The 14,582-nt window shown below is 44.1% G+C and overlaps 1 protein-coding gene and 1 long non-coding RNA gene across 2 annotated transcripts in view; both read right to left on the bottom strand.

The window, feature by feature from the left end:
- Nucleotides 1-3,781: 3,781 nt before the first annotated feature.
- Nucleotides 3,782-8,914, bottom strand: LOC139024836 (uncharacterized). The gene is made up of 2 exons (XR_011476204.1): nucleotides 8,102-8,914; nucleotides 3,782-7,783 (listed from the first exon to the last, which is right to left on the bottom strand). It is a non-coding gene; the product is annotated as an uncharacterized lncRNA (long non-coding RNA).
- Nucleotides 8,915-11,847: 2,933 nt separating this feature from the next.
- LOC112072449 (N-acetylaspartate synthetase-like) overlaps nucleotides 11,848-14,582 on the bottom strand; it is a 28,333-nt gene continuing 25,598 nt past the window's right edge. The window contains exon 3 of the mRNA XM_024139858.2: nucleotides 11,848-13,382. Coding sequence (XP_023995626.1) covers nucleotides 13,015-13,382 — 368 coding nt within the window. The 3' untranslated portion in view covers nucleotides 11,848-13,014. The remainder of the gene's footprint in view (nucleotides 13,383-14,582) is intronic.

The raw sequence follows: 14,582 nt of genomic DNA, 5'->3' as shown, positions 1-14,582 counted from the left end.
TGCTACTTATGCTAACCAGCYTATACACATGGGAGTTAGCATTTAGCAGTCACTTCTGAGAGGCGGCTGATAGCCTGGCGGGCTGGATCGAATCCCTGAGCTGACAAGGTAAAAATCTGTTGTTCGGCCCCTGAGCAAGGCAGTTAACCCACTGTCCCCCGGGCGCTGAAGACGTAGATGTCGATTAAGGCAGCCCTCCACACCTCTCTGATCCAGAGGGGTTGGGTTAAAGGCGGAAGACACATTTCAGTTGAATACATTCAGTTGTACAACTGACTAGGTATCCCCTTTCCCTCTTCTTAACCTGAAAAGGGATAACTTCTACATGTTATGCAGCAAAAACAGACAAATATATTAAAATCGGACTTAAATACCAAATTGTGGGCCTGTTACAATACATAAATCATGACGGATTTGTTTGATCAGATTTGTTGAATGTGTTCAAATCTGGCTAATGGAACGTCTGCGTTCCATTGACTACTTTACCACATCTATGGTGCCAAAAAGGTTGTACCTGAACCAAAAGGGTTCTACCTGGAAGCAAAAAAGGTTCTTCAAAGTGTTCTTTGGAATCAGCCGAAAAACCCTGTTAGGTTCTAGATAGCATATTTTTTTCCCTAAAGTTTATGTGGGTATGGTGTCTTTATGGCAATGGTCTTGCACGGTATCAGTGAGGTTACAGTGATTTCAACTGAGTGGATTTGACACTGGCCAGTGGTRTGGTCACTATTATAGCAGCTAAGTTCTCTCRTCCCTCCTCCCCCCTCCTCCCTTTCACTTTCATTGTACCACAGCTCAAGAGAGCACAGACTCCCCCCTTTCAGGGGAGAGAGGGGGGGAGAGGAYAGGAGGGAAAATGGCTGCAATTTTTGGAGGGCACTTTTCAGTACTCATTTCAGGGGTAGGGATGGAGGACAGTGGAGGAGAGCCTGAGCTTGTGAGTGACTCATTCTASTACTACTACACAGGTTGATAATGGCCAGTTCCGCTTTGTGTGTATGGAAATACACTGTTCTACTGTATATGTGTCATATACTTACCGTTACGTTAACGTGTGTGGTGTATGACTGACTGCTATTTGTGTTCATAATAATGAACTATATAGATGGTTATTTTACATGAAGTAAACTTGCATTACCTGTTTAAGACAATTTTTGTGGTAGTTGAAGAAGTTAAAAAAGTTTTACTTAATTATACAAAGCAGTAAAATACAGTAAAAGTTAAATGTATTAAAATAATTGGTCTGATTATTTTGATATACTACTATATCAACKTTATTACTTTGGATTGTGMGGCAGTTAGATCACACATTTCAGCAAAAATAACTACACTCAMACTACTACACTTTTATACACTCTCCTACWAGWATACCACACTATACGGCAACTGTAATAATGCAGTACAGAAGACAGTGAGGCACTGTTGAAGTTAAGTAAATAACACACTTCATTTTTTACAACGTGTTTGGACTACAGGGGGATGTTCATGAAGTAATCTCTAGGCTGGAGGGGGATCAGTGGATAGAGGGACCCACCCACTGGCCGGAAAGGGTGAGCCCCTTCTCTCTGAGAACCTCTGCCCCCTGGGGACACACAAGTTCACTGAGCATAACATAGGGCCCTAAAAAAAAAAACGTTTTTATTTTTTGCCTGATTCTTTTATATATTTTTTTCCCAAATTCAGTTTCTCCATTTTGTTTTCCAGGTTTCTTTATTTCCATTTTTTTTCTTCTGTTTTTGCACTCAAAATAAAAACATTTAAACAGAAAAACAACAWAATTGGATAAGTCCACAACAATGCTTAAACCAAATCAGGAGACCACTTTTGAGGTCTGGGAAAAAAATTAAGAAACGTTAATTTTTGGCTAGACAGATCCTCGTTGAAGTCGCCCCAGACAATGATTGGTTCAGTGCCTTTACACTATGACAATGGAAGGTGTGTGTGTGTGTGTGTGTGTGTGTGTGTGTGTGTGTGTGTGGTTGTGTGTGTGTGTGGTGTGTGTGTGTGTGTGTGTGTGTACTGGTTTTAATGTGTTTGTGACTTCTTACCTATAGAAAAAAATCTTTGTGGCGCATCAAACAGACTGAGTTAGCAGGGCTATTAATGCACAGTGAGACCAAATGTTGCTATGGTAACCAGGGAAGTATCACCCAACAAAGTTGCATGACAGTGGGAAGTTAGCTTAAAGCTTGAGTAAGTAAAATGTGTGTCCACAAATGTCTACTATATGTAAATAGTTGGTTAGTGAATGCCATGATGTAGTTATTTTGTTAGATACTTCTCCCTATTAGCTAAGATCATGTTTTTTCAAAGCCATTTTAGCAGTCCCGAACAGATTCACAAATCATGGGAATTTGGCACGCTATGAAGATGTCTCCCTCTCAGGCAAGTGTTGCTAGGCAACCCCCTGCAGTTGTTTGGGCAGTCCTTTTTTTATTATTGTTCTCATTCACTTCTCTTCACTCCCCCTCTCTGGCGCTCGAGGGTGCCAGACTGTCCTTCATTACGCACACCCGTCACCATCATTACGCGCAGCTGGCGCAATATTGGACTCACCTGGACTCCATTACTTTGTTGATTACCCCCTCTATATCTGTCTGCTCCGCCGTTTGTTCCCTGTGTCATCATTGATGCCGTTATTTTTCCCCTGTCCAGACGATGTTCCTGTTCTGTTTTCATGACGATGTCCTGTTCTATTGTTTATTAAATTATCTCCCTGTACCTGCTTCTTGTCTCCAGTGTCGATCCTCACACTACCTCTTGATTGGTAGAAGCTATTCTTGTTCTGATTTCAGATTTGAAAAGCAGAGAAGTAGAGGAATATTTCATACACGCTAACTCTTTGTCTAAGTGGCAAAGTGGTCAAAGTAGCTGATTTGTGTCAAAAGTMACATTGTTTACAGTTAATAGAACAGAATGTTGGAAGTCATGATGTCACCATGGCCCTTTAGAATGCTGAGGGGGAAGGAGGACAAAAAGCTTAATAGTTAAAAAAATATATCAAATATATCAAAAAGTTGTATACAAGCACACTATTCCAGACTGATCTACACGTTTTAAAGTTTCAATTACATTTCTAGCTTAAACAGTGTAGGAGGAATAGCGTTACAAAGAAAAATAAGAAGTATGACGAAGATTTAGAATGGGACGTTTGCTTCCCAAGTCCCATTAATAAACAGAATGGTATTTTAACAGGAGACCAAGGCCAAATGGTTCTTCAAAAGCCTGCAAAGTTCTCCAGATAGCCTAACAGCATCCCCATTGTGACAGGGTAGATGGTTGTCGAATAAGAGACCTAAGGCTGGAACCATGCTGATGGCAGTTTAAGATAATCATTCGATTTTTAAAGCCTCTACATCAGGGCTGCCCAATTCTGGTCCTGGGGGGCCAAAACACTTTTGTTTCTACCTGGCAGTTAATTGCACTCAACAGGTGTCCCAGGTCTGAATTAGTCCCTGATTGGGAGAGGATGAAAACCAGAAGTGTTTCGGCCCTCCAGGACCGGAATTGGGCAGCCCTGCTCCACATCAAGGTGAATCTAATATAATAGAGTTCTCTATTGCCTCTAGCCTGTGTACCAGTCTTTGTGTTAACATTCCTCTCCTTGTACTCCATGTCATATGCCCATACAGGGTTAAACACAAAACAGGCCTCGATTTCAGGCTATATTGCCTATAGTTCTCGTTGAATCGAATAGTGTCCACATTCCATGATATGACAAACAATATGATAAGATAAAACACGATAATTTAAATCAATCAATTGACCGGAGGAACATATAAAAGCTTTATGCATCGCTGTTTTAATCGATACAATATGTACATCCATTTTTCTTTCACAATGCAGGAAATCTTTCTTTACAGCTTTACATTGATCAGTAAAAACAAAGAAAGTGTAAATCAGGAGTAATAATACAGCAGTCCAKAGAAAGGAACATCGTCAGCAGGTGGAACAGAAAGGATAATAGACAGACCCCATAGTCCGTATTCACTAAGCGTCTCAGAGTAGGAGTCTTGATCTAGGATAATGTCCTCCCCCCGGTCCATATATTGTTATTCATTATGATCTAAAAGGTCCAACTAATCCTATATCAGCACGCCTACTCCCAGACGCTTTTTGAATACGAGCCTAGAAAAGTAGAAGCAGGTGGTCACTGCAGTCACACTGTATTCAGGTGAGGTCGGTGCCCGGTCGAGACTCAGCTGGCCACGCCTGAACTACATTCAAAACAGGAGATAATCCTTTTCACCTCTCGCTAAGGCCTTGAACCCATTGATCCCATCTCTCCACTTTACCCACGGGTTCCGCTAGCCCCTTCTCGTTGACTCTTCAGTCTCAGACCCTCAACTGTCTGTGCAAACTCACCCTGACCCATCTCCTCTGTAATAACCCTCTCTTTCCCCCCTCACTCTTCAACTCATTTGCCCAAGCCTCCCTTCTCCCCAGTGGCCTAATATATGCACCAAGGCATCATTATACAAGGTCCCCTCAACCCCCTTTACCATAGCCTCAGCCTTGCCATACACTCACTCACTCCCACCCTCCTCTCCCTACCCCTCTCCCTTTGGGATGGCCCAGCCAGCTGACCTGACCTGCCTGCCTCCTCACTCCCTCAGTGTGGCTGCATATCATTCCCCTGCAGTGCTTTGTGTGGGTTGGTATCCTAGCAACAGACGGCCATGACATCTAGGGATCCTAAAGCAGAGAAAATCTATTGCTGCTGCAACACTGCTAGCGGTAGCTAACACACTCGCTGCATCTGAAATGCACCCTATTCCCTATTTAGTGCACTACTTTTGACCAGAGGCCTACGGGCCCTTGGCAAAAGTAGTGCTCCACATAGGGAATAAAGTGGGAAAATATGTGGATGCAACCACTGACTATGCTGTAGTGTTGGGTTCTCTCCAGCCACTAACAGGCTACTCCACCTCCAGCAGAGCAGCACAACAGTAGACTTTTCTCTCTGTGACTACTGACTTAGAACCACACTGCACCAACGGTCCTGGGAAAGATGGCAGTGGTCTCTGAAAGCAGTTCAAAATGAACCAACAGTCTCTGGCTTTCTGAGATTAGTGAGAGAATAGAGTTGAAGAGATCATCTATATAAATTCATCTCAGCTTTAGTCAGATTTTGTGTGATTCTGCAAACTTTGTAAAATATGTTATATTAAGGTATTTCCATAGTTTTTCACTTACAAAAGGATCATGTAATATCCTCTGTGGATACTATTTASAGTAAAATACACTTTACAACTTTATTAAATCATTGATAATAAAATGAATCTCTTTCAAGGAAATCATACAAGCTTTTTTTCACGTCGTGAACCTGTAAGGTTTTTGCCTGCGGTTAAAACCGTGATGTAGGCTAGTGGATTTTTTTATTTTCAGTAGTATTGACGAATCACTGTAGTTGCAATGCAGTAAATTGAGTTTCCATGATACTCCTGACAACTAGAGAATCAGAAACAAGATCTCAGACGGGCTCAGATGAACAATAGAGAACAGAGACCACTTTCAGAAACCCTGCAATCTTTCTCTTGTCTGCTGGGAGGGACTGTCCTTTTCTCCTGTAAAACTGTCTGTACAAACTATGCAAGTGGTACACCAGTAGAATTAATCTTCAAGTWAAAAAAACACAACGTTTTTTATGGGACACCTCATAAAGAAAAATACTAAAATTATCATTGTACAATCACACCTCATATTCAGGCCTCTACATTTCAGTGGTGATGTGTTGCCATGCCAACAGTGATAGCGTTACAGTGCCCGACTCACCAGTATGGGATATAACATCAATGAAGCATTTTGAGTTAATAAAATCCTTTATACGATTGTGTCTCGTTATCTCATWGTTTTTTTTTTTATTGCTTAATTAGATGGCACGTGGGCAGGATTTCCAAAATGATACTGATAAATACACGGTTTTGTTGACACTTGTTGAACACAAAATAGCAGTTTGACGAAAGAATGCAACAAGACTTTCACCTTTGGCAAATTTCAACTTTCAAAAGAATTGCCACAGGTCATAGCTATACATTTCTTTATATGATGTTGTCTTGTATATATGCTTATGACACATACGGTATATGAGCAAAAGCGATATATATTGGGTAGGAGGAGAAAAAATCCATACTGGTCATAAAAAAAAATCGCGAAAAAAAGACAATTGTGCTACAAGTGCTTCTGCGTTCATGGCACCTGTGGCCACAGTGGAGAATTCGTCGTCCTGTTAGCCACAGCAGAGTGATAGGTTCACCAGAGGAGTAGAGAGAAGGAGAGTCCATTTTGTGGAGTGCTGTAGACCCCCCCCACCCTTTCCGGGTAAACTGCCATAGTGGCGTGTTTCTCCCTCACCCCTCCCCCTCCTCGTTTGGTGGAACAGTCCAAAGACAGCCATCTTCTCAGACAGAAAGTTCCAAAGTCCATTATTTTAGCATTGATGAAATCAACAAAAATTATAGATATACACTAAATCAAAACAACAGTAAAAGATATAGCTATGTACACAGTCACTCTAAAACGTAAAAATGTAGTTCTTAGCGTTAGGGAGAACCATTTGCAGATTTTTCGCATTTTTGTCTCAATTTCTTCTCTCTTAAAGAAGTAAAAAAAGACAAAATAAAAATAAAAATCTCCCACCAAAGACCCTTAGTAACGGTACCCATATACATTCATGCCTGCTATTAACTCCCAAGGCCTTTGACATCTGCACTCACCAATGGAGGAACACCTATACTCACAGGAATACTACTTGTGCGGTTTTGGTATCTTTACTTCTGCAATTGTGCGTGTTCAACTTGACATCTGGAGGACAGGATGAGGGATTTTTGTCACATACCATTTTTTCCAGGTCAAATAGGCTACGAATTAAGACTTTTATGAGACTGCATGGTTTCCTCACCGCAATCTACCGGCTACCTTCTGTAGATATCTTGACGTCTACGTTCAGTAAGGTGATCGGACCATCGTTTTTGGATTGGAAAGCACTTGATAAAAGGTGCTCTCCAATAAAATAGGCTTTTAGTTATGATGCAGCATGCATGAATTAAACTATCTATTGCAGATAAAAATACATTAACATTCTCCTGTTGTCCCAAGTCAACACAAACAATATTTCCCCCTTTTCTCAGAATCAAAAGGGGAAAAAATGTACATGATTTTTTGGGGGATTGTACATCAGCAGAGCTTCAGTGGAATGGAATAGTATTATTAAGTTACATAATCACACTCTAGTGGTGGTTGCATACAGTTTTTCTTCTACATTCTAATACTGTGTATGCTTTGCCGGTATCACAAGGTACTAAGACCAGACCAAACAGGGCACAGCATAGCATTCACCATATAAACAGAGTTGAAAATAACGGAGTACAGGAAAATGCATTATAGTGACATCAGTGTAGTTTGTCTGTTCCTCTCTAACAAATGAATCACTTGCTATCTATAGTTTTCTGTGGTGGTTTCTGAATGTCAGCATGTAATTATTACAGTATATAAGGCCTTTGCGTAGGCTTGGTATAATATTCCGTTATTTATCCAGAACACAAATAGCAGCCTAGGCTATGCATCTCCCACAATGCCTAGTGAGAGGGATATTGTTATTGAGACGGCGACAGCAGCGGTCATGGTTCACTTTGACAAGACTTAACATTTGTCCACTTATTACACTACGTAGTTTACACTTTGTGGTGTACATTTAGTAGTGTACACTCACTAGGTGCACTCTTATAGCCTCCCCATTTAACATCTGCCTCTGGCTTCTACATTCTAGTGAATCCATGTCAAACTTCTTCACCCAGGTCTGTTTGGAATTTTTCAGACGGAGGAGGGGAGGATCGATAAAGATATGAATCATATGTGCATCCCAAATGGCACCCTTTTCTCTCTGTTGCCCCATGGGCCCTAGTCCACAAAAGTGCAGTATGTAAGGAATCGTGTCAGTTGGGAAGCACTCAAACTGTGGCAATTTGCAGAAAGAGAAAGACATTTTGAACTTTAATACTGACTTGTTCATTTTAAGTGCCCTCCACATCTCAATTCAGATGGTTGAACAAGGGAGAGTGGGTGTCAGAACAGCGAGAAGTTCTCTGAAAATACAGTAGACAGCCAGTTGTTTGACCCGACATCTGATATATCAACATGAGGTACTTCCCAAGCGCTATGGGGGCTTGGTCAAAAATAGTGGTGCACTGTAAAGGGAATAGGGTGCTTTTTGGAATGCAGCCCATGATCTTACACACTCACTAATATTTTGACATTTGTCCAAAAGAAACAAGGACAAAACTATGCCACTTTCCACATCACCATAGGCTTCTCGCTACATTATATCCCCACTCCCTTGATAAAAACACAGAGAATCAACTGATAATATCAATGTAATAAAACATATAAACAATTATTTTTTCCACTGCTTGCCATGTGGTAGAATGTATCTAAGTTATTTTCAAGACACATTGCATGCAAAATAAAATAAAAAATTCTCAAGCAAAGAAACACTATTTTGTTTAAATGTTCAGCTAAAAAAAGAAGCTTATTTTCTGTATTTTTTTGTGTTAATTTTCTTTTTCTATTATTTTTCCAGGGCAGGCACTGTACGTATATACGCACACACCAGGAACAGAGGCATGCCACACTGGCATTGCTTTTGCATTCTACGGTTGGCAGGCTTGATGTCATCGAMGCAGTGCTGTGGTGAGTGGATATAATGCACCTCTTCGCCCAACCCCACCCCACCTCCACAGACACTCAACACACACACCCATGCATCCTCCTCCATAGCTGCACCACACTGCTTTGATGACTTCACAATAGGGGAGTTTGGGGGGAGGGGGGGGGGGGTTACAAGTTTAAATAGAATAAAAGCAGTGCAGCAAGACTGTGGGCTCATGCAAAGATGGTGGGGTGTGGTTATAGGCTAGGTGGGTCGGCCCAGGGTTGGCAGTCAGATTTAATGTATGGGGGTCAGAAGTCGGAAAGGGGGAGTGGGGGGGGTAGAAGTCAAGCGAAGGGAGGGGGAGAAGTGCTAAGGCTATGGGAAGGGGGGTCAGAAGTCAAGGCTAGGGGAGTGGCAGGTAGAAGTCAAAGGCTAGGGTGAGTGGGCGGGGTAGGGTTGCCAAGGCTAGGAGCTGGGTCAGAAGTCAGGCTAGGGGGAGTGGGGGGGTCAGAAGTCAAGTAGGGGTGGGGGGGGAGTGGGGGGGGCAGAAGTCCAAGGCTAGGGGGAGTGGCCCCCGCGCGCATCTCCCCTCTGCAGCGCTTAGACTGTCTAGCCCCGCCCCACCCCCTTTCCGACTTGGGCTGAGGCCCCGCATACAAAATCTGACTGCAACCTGGGCCAGACCCCACCCTAGCCTATAACCCCACACCCGCCCAATGCGTGAAGAAATGAGGCCACTCCAGTCCTTCTCCACTGAGGGCGTTATGCGAGCGGTTTTGAGGGTAAACGGGGAGTGGGGTGAACCTCAAAGCCGTATTGTAAGCGAGAACAGGGTGGGGGCACGAGAAAATGGGGGGGGGAGGAAGTGGCCGCGGCATGGAGGGGGAGTCAGGGGGGGGGCAGAAGTCAAGGCTAGGGGGATCAGCGCAATATCTTTTTGGTCTATATGTTTTTTATGACTTTTTTTCTTCACATTTAATTTCTTTATCTTTGTACAAGTATGACACAAGTTCTTGGGCTCATAGAAGTTGTATTTCTCCCTCTGCTGGTTCTGTCTGTGATAGGAGGATGGAGATGAGAGTGGTTATCGTTATGACGGGGAGAGAGGGGGTTGTCTTTTGGGTTTGTCAGCTACATACTGTATAGTTTTCCAACTGTGTACACATTAACACATACACAGAAGGATATAAATATACCTGTAAATTGGATATAGTATTGTATTTAAATTCAAATGGATAAATTTGTGCTCAGATGCATTTTGTTAGGTCGACTACATGTACTTTAAGTCCGCAAATATTGCAAATAATGTATTAGGCCTACCCAAGTAGTTTTCTCCAATAACCTGGATTGAATATATACTAGATTGCGATTACTTTGTAATTGTAGCTGTATCCATAAAACGTGCATACTACTGTGTAGCAATGCTTCCATCAAACGTGTGTGATTAGAAAAATCTGGAATTTCTCCTTAATCAAATTCCAAACTTATTAAAAAAAAATGAATTTATCTTGATTCAATTAGTAAACAATTGATAAGTACGCATATGAATCAATAACACTGAAAGTTGAATTAAATTAAATCATTTACTCATTAGAAAAACCCATGATTAAATTAGTCATATGTTCAATATTGACAATTAAATATTCACCCTGCATGGGTATCCCTAGCCTGAACTACCCTCTTGTTTTCCCAACCAATTAGAGACAATCTCCATAGTTCCCATGCAGGTAGAATGGAATCATAGAATTAGGAACCATTGTCATTCTATAGAATCCATTCTGATACTGTGTTGAATGAGGGGAAAAGAACAGGACCAAAGATGGAGGAGATAGAGGGAGGAGGAGATAGAGGGAGGGGGAGATAGAGGGAGGAGGAGATAGAGGGAGGGGGAGATAGAGGGAGAGGAGATAGAGGGGGAGGAGATGAGAGGGAGGAGGAAATAGAGGGACCGGAGGAGATAGAGAGGAGAGGGTAGAGGAGGGGAGATAGAGGGAGGAGAGATAGAGGGAGGAGGAGATAGGGGGAGATAGAGGGAGGGGGAGAATAGAGGGAGGAGAGATAGAGGGAGGGGAAGATAGAGGGAGGGGAGATAGAGGGAGAGGAGAATAGAGGGAGGGGAGATAGAGGGAGGGGAGATAGAGGGAGGAGGAGATAGAGGAGGAGGAGATAGAGGGAGGGAGATAGAAGGGAGGGGAGATAGAGGGAGGGGAATAGAGGAGGAGAGATAGAAGGGAGGGGAGATAGGGGAGGAGGAGATAGAGGGAGGGGAGATAGAGGAGGGGGAGATAGAGGGAGGGGATAGAGGGAGGGAGATAGAGGGAGGGAGGAGATAGAGGGAGGGGAGATAGAGGGAGGGGAGATAGAGGGAGGAGGAGATAGAGGGAGAGAGATAGAGGGAGGAGGAGATAGAGGGAGGGAGATAGAGGCGGAGGAGATAGAGGGAGGGGAATAGAGGAGGAGGAGATAGGGGAGGGGAGAGTGAGGGAGGAGGAGATAGAGGAGGGGAGATAGAGGAGGGGGAGAGATAGAGGAGGGGAGATAGAGGAGGAGGAGATAGAGGAGGGGGAGATAGAGGGAGGAGGAGATAGAGGGAGCGAGGAGCTAGAGGGAGGGGAGATAGAGGGAGGGGGAGATATGGGGAGGAGGAGATAGAGGAGGGGATTGGGAGGGAGATAGATGGGAGGGAGGATAGAGGGAGGAGATAGAGGGAGGAGGGAGATAAGGAGGGAGGGATAGAGGAGGAGGGAGATAGAGGGAGAGGACGATGAGTACGAGGGATTGGGGAGAAAGAGGAGGGAGCATAGAGGAAGGAGGAGATTAAGAGGAGGGAGAGATAGAGGGAGGGGAAGAGAGGGAGGGATGATAGAGGGAGCGAGAGATAGAGGGGAAAGGGGAAGATACGAGGGAGGGGGGAGATATGTCGGAAGGGAGTGATCATCAAGAAGCAGGGAGGGAGGATGGGATGGGAAACTGCACTGTGTGGTTTGAAGTAGTACAATATATGACCGGGGAAGTAGGAGATACAGCCTGTGTGTGTGCTTTGTTGTCGCTGCCACGCCGAACTGCGAGACAGTACATGGTCCTGCACGACTTGCACAGTCAATGGTCTGTCACCCGATCTGCACAGTTATGTCCTGCCACCCGACTGGGCATCAGGTACAGGTGTCCTGCCCCGATCTGCAACAGTACGGTGTCCTGCAGCCAGAGCCACGGCCTGTTCACCCTGCTACCATCTAGAAGGCAGAGACAGTACAGGTGCATCAAAGCTGGGATAAGGAGAGACTGAGGAACAGCTTCTATCTCCAGGCCATCAGACTGTTAAATAGTCACCAGTAGCCGGCCTCTGCCCAGTTCCCTGCCCTGAACTTTAGTCATTGTTACTAGCCGGCTACCAGCTGGTACTCTACCCTMCAACTTAGAGACTGCTGCCCTATATACATACCCCCTTCATATGTATATCCTGTATTCTCGTCATCCTATATAACTACTGCTGTACACACCTTTTCTATTCATATACTGTCTATACACACCATCATATACATATATATTTATATTCCAGACTCTGACAATGCTCATCCTGATGTTTCTTAATTCCTTTATTTTTATTTTGGGYAATMTGTGTGTATTGTTTTGTATTGTTAGATATTACTGCACTGTTGCAACTAGAAACACAAGCATTTCGTTGCACCTGTGTTAACATCCGTCAAATATGGGTCAGCAACCAATAACATTTGATTTGATTTGTTCCTCTTGTCTCTCCACAGGGCTGCTGGTATATGGGCTGTGCTGAAGTGGCTGGACAAATGCCATCCTACTTAGTCTTTCTGTCTAGGTCTTTTCGGYCACACACGTTGTTGTGACAATGGAGAGGGCTTAGTTGGGCTAATGAGAGACAGGGTGCGTTTGAGATAGAAATGCCACGTATTGAGCAGGAGGGGGTAGATGTTGGAGGGGCTGGTAGAGGTAATGAATACGGTGAGGAACAATCACATGGTATCAAAAGCAAAGGGAACACTCAGTTGATGTCATTTGAAAAGGCATGGGATGGTGATATATGTTAGGGATTTTTTTTACAACAGGACAGGGTAAAAAAATTAAATAAATGTACTCGGGGGGGGGCACTATATTCAAAATGTACAAAATAAATACAAATAAACTAAAACCGATWAAAAGTTAGTGACTTAAGATGAATGAATAGAAACAGTAGTAGTAAGAAGAAGTAACTCTAATAATACAAAATAAAGAAAGTTGTCAGAGGAGAAGGACTTGGTCGAGGATCGTTGGGCGAGGGGCTCTGCCTCGAGGTGGTATCGTTGCTCTCTCCCTCTCTCTCTCTCCATCCCTCTCTCCCCCTCTCTCATCCCTCACTCCTCACGGAGCTGCAGACGGTAGCGTTGGTAACGGATCTGGAAGAAGAGCCTCTCTTGCGGCGAGCGGCTCATTCCGGGCAGCATGTAATCCTCGCTACCGCCGGTCCGCCGGAAGCCCAGCGACTCATACAGCTTGTGGGCGGCCATCTTGACGGCGGTGGTTCCCAGGACGACGGCGGCGTAGTTGTTATGCATGGCGAACTCTAGCACGCGGCGCCCCAGCAACTTGGCAATGCCCTTGCCGCGGAAGCGCGAGTCCACCGACATGCGGCGTAGTTCCACCGTGTTGTCGTCCTCCCGGCCCTGCGCCGCCACGATGCCGACCACCTGACCTTCCAGCACTGCCACCCAGAAACATGAGCCTGGAGGACCAGAGAGTCAAGTTAGACACACATACACACACACACACACTACTCTCTCTCTTTCTCAAACACACACACACACACACACACACACCACTTTCTCACACACACACCAAACAACAACACAAATCTGACAGCATATACTTTACATGTAACCCTCCCCCCAAATATCATCTGACCTGATGTGAAGGGGCTGAAGTGTCAGCCGGACCTACAGTAGGACTTTCCATGGCTGTCTTTATCTGACCTCTGGTTGGCTCAGTGTGACTCAGTGAAGGACTGAAGCAATAAGGGAAGGGAAGAGTCTACAAGAAGGCTACCCTAAAGCCCCTACACTATTTGCCCTAAAGCCCCTACACTATTTGCCCTAAAGCCCCTACACTATTTGCCCTAAAGCCCTTACACTATTTGCCCTAACCTTACACTAATCTTTGCTAATAGGCCCCTACATATTTGCCCTAAAGCCCTAACTTTTGCCCTAAAAGCCCTACACTATTTGCCCTAAAGCCCCTAACAACTTATATTGCCCTAAAGCCCTACACTATTGCCCTAAACGCCCCTACACTATTTGCCTAAAGCCCCTACACTATTTGCCCTAAAGCCCCTACACTATTTGCCCTAAGCCTTACACTATTTGCCCTAAAAGCCCTTACACTATTTGCCCTAAAGCCCTTACACTATTTGCGCTAAAGCCCTTACACTATTTGCCCTAAAGCCCTACACTATTTGTTTTTTTTTATGTCATTTGCCCTAAAGCCTTACACTATTTGCCCTAAAGCCCCTACACCTATTTGCCCTAAGCCCCTACACTATTTGCTAAACCTCTACACTATTGCCCTAAAGCCACTACCTATTTGTATTTGCCCTAACAGCCCTACCACTATTGCCCTAAAGCCTAACACTATTTGCCCTAAAGCACTATTTGCCTAAAGCCCTACACTATTTGCCTAAAGCCCTAACACCTATTTTGCCCTAAAGCCCCTAACACTATGTTGCCCTAAAGCCCCTACACTATTTTGCCCTAAAGCCCCCTACACTATTTGCCCAAAGTACACAGCCCCTACACTATTTGCCCTAAAGCCCCCTACACTATTTGCCTAAGCCCTAACACTATTTGCCCTAAGCCCCTACACTATGTTGCCCTAAAGCGCTTACACGTATTGCCCTAAGCCCCTAACTATTTGCCCCTATTTTGATTTT

The sequence above is a fragment of the Salvelinus sp. IW2-2015 genome, unplaced genomic scaffold, assembly GCF_002910315.2.
Source record: "Salvelinus sp. IW2-2015 unplaced genomic scaffold, ASM291031v2 Un_scaffold1931, whole genome shotgun sequence".
Lineage (NCBI taxonomy): Eukaryota > Metazoa > Chordata > Actinopteri > Salmoniformes > Salmonidae > Salvelinus > Salvelinus sp. IW2-2015.
This window is presented reverse-complemented; position numbering and strand designations above follow the sequence as displayed.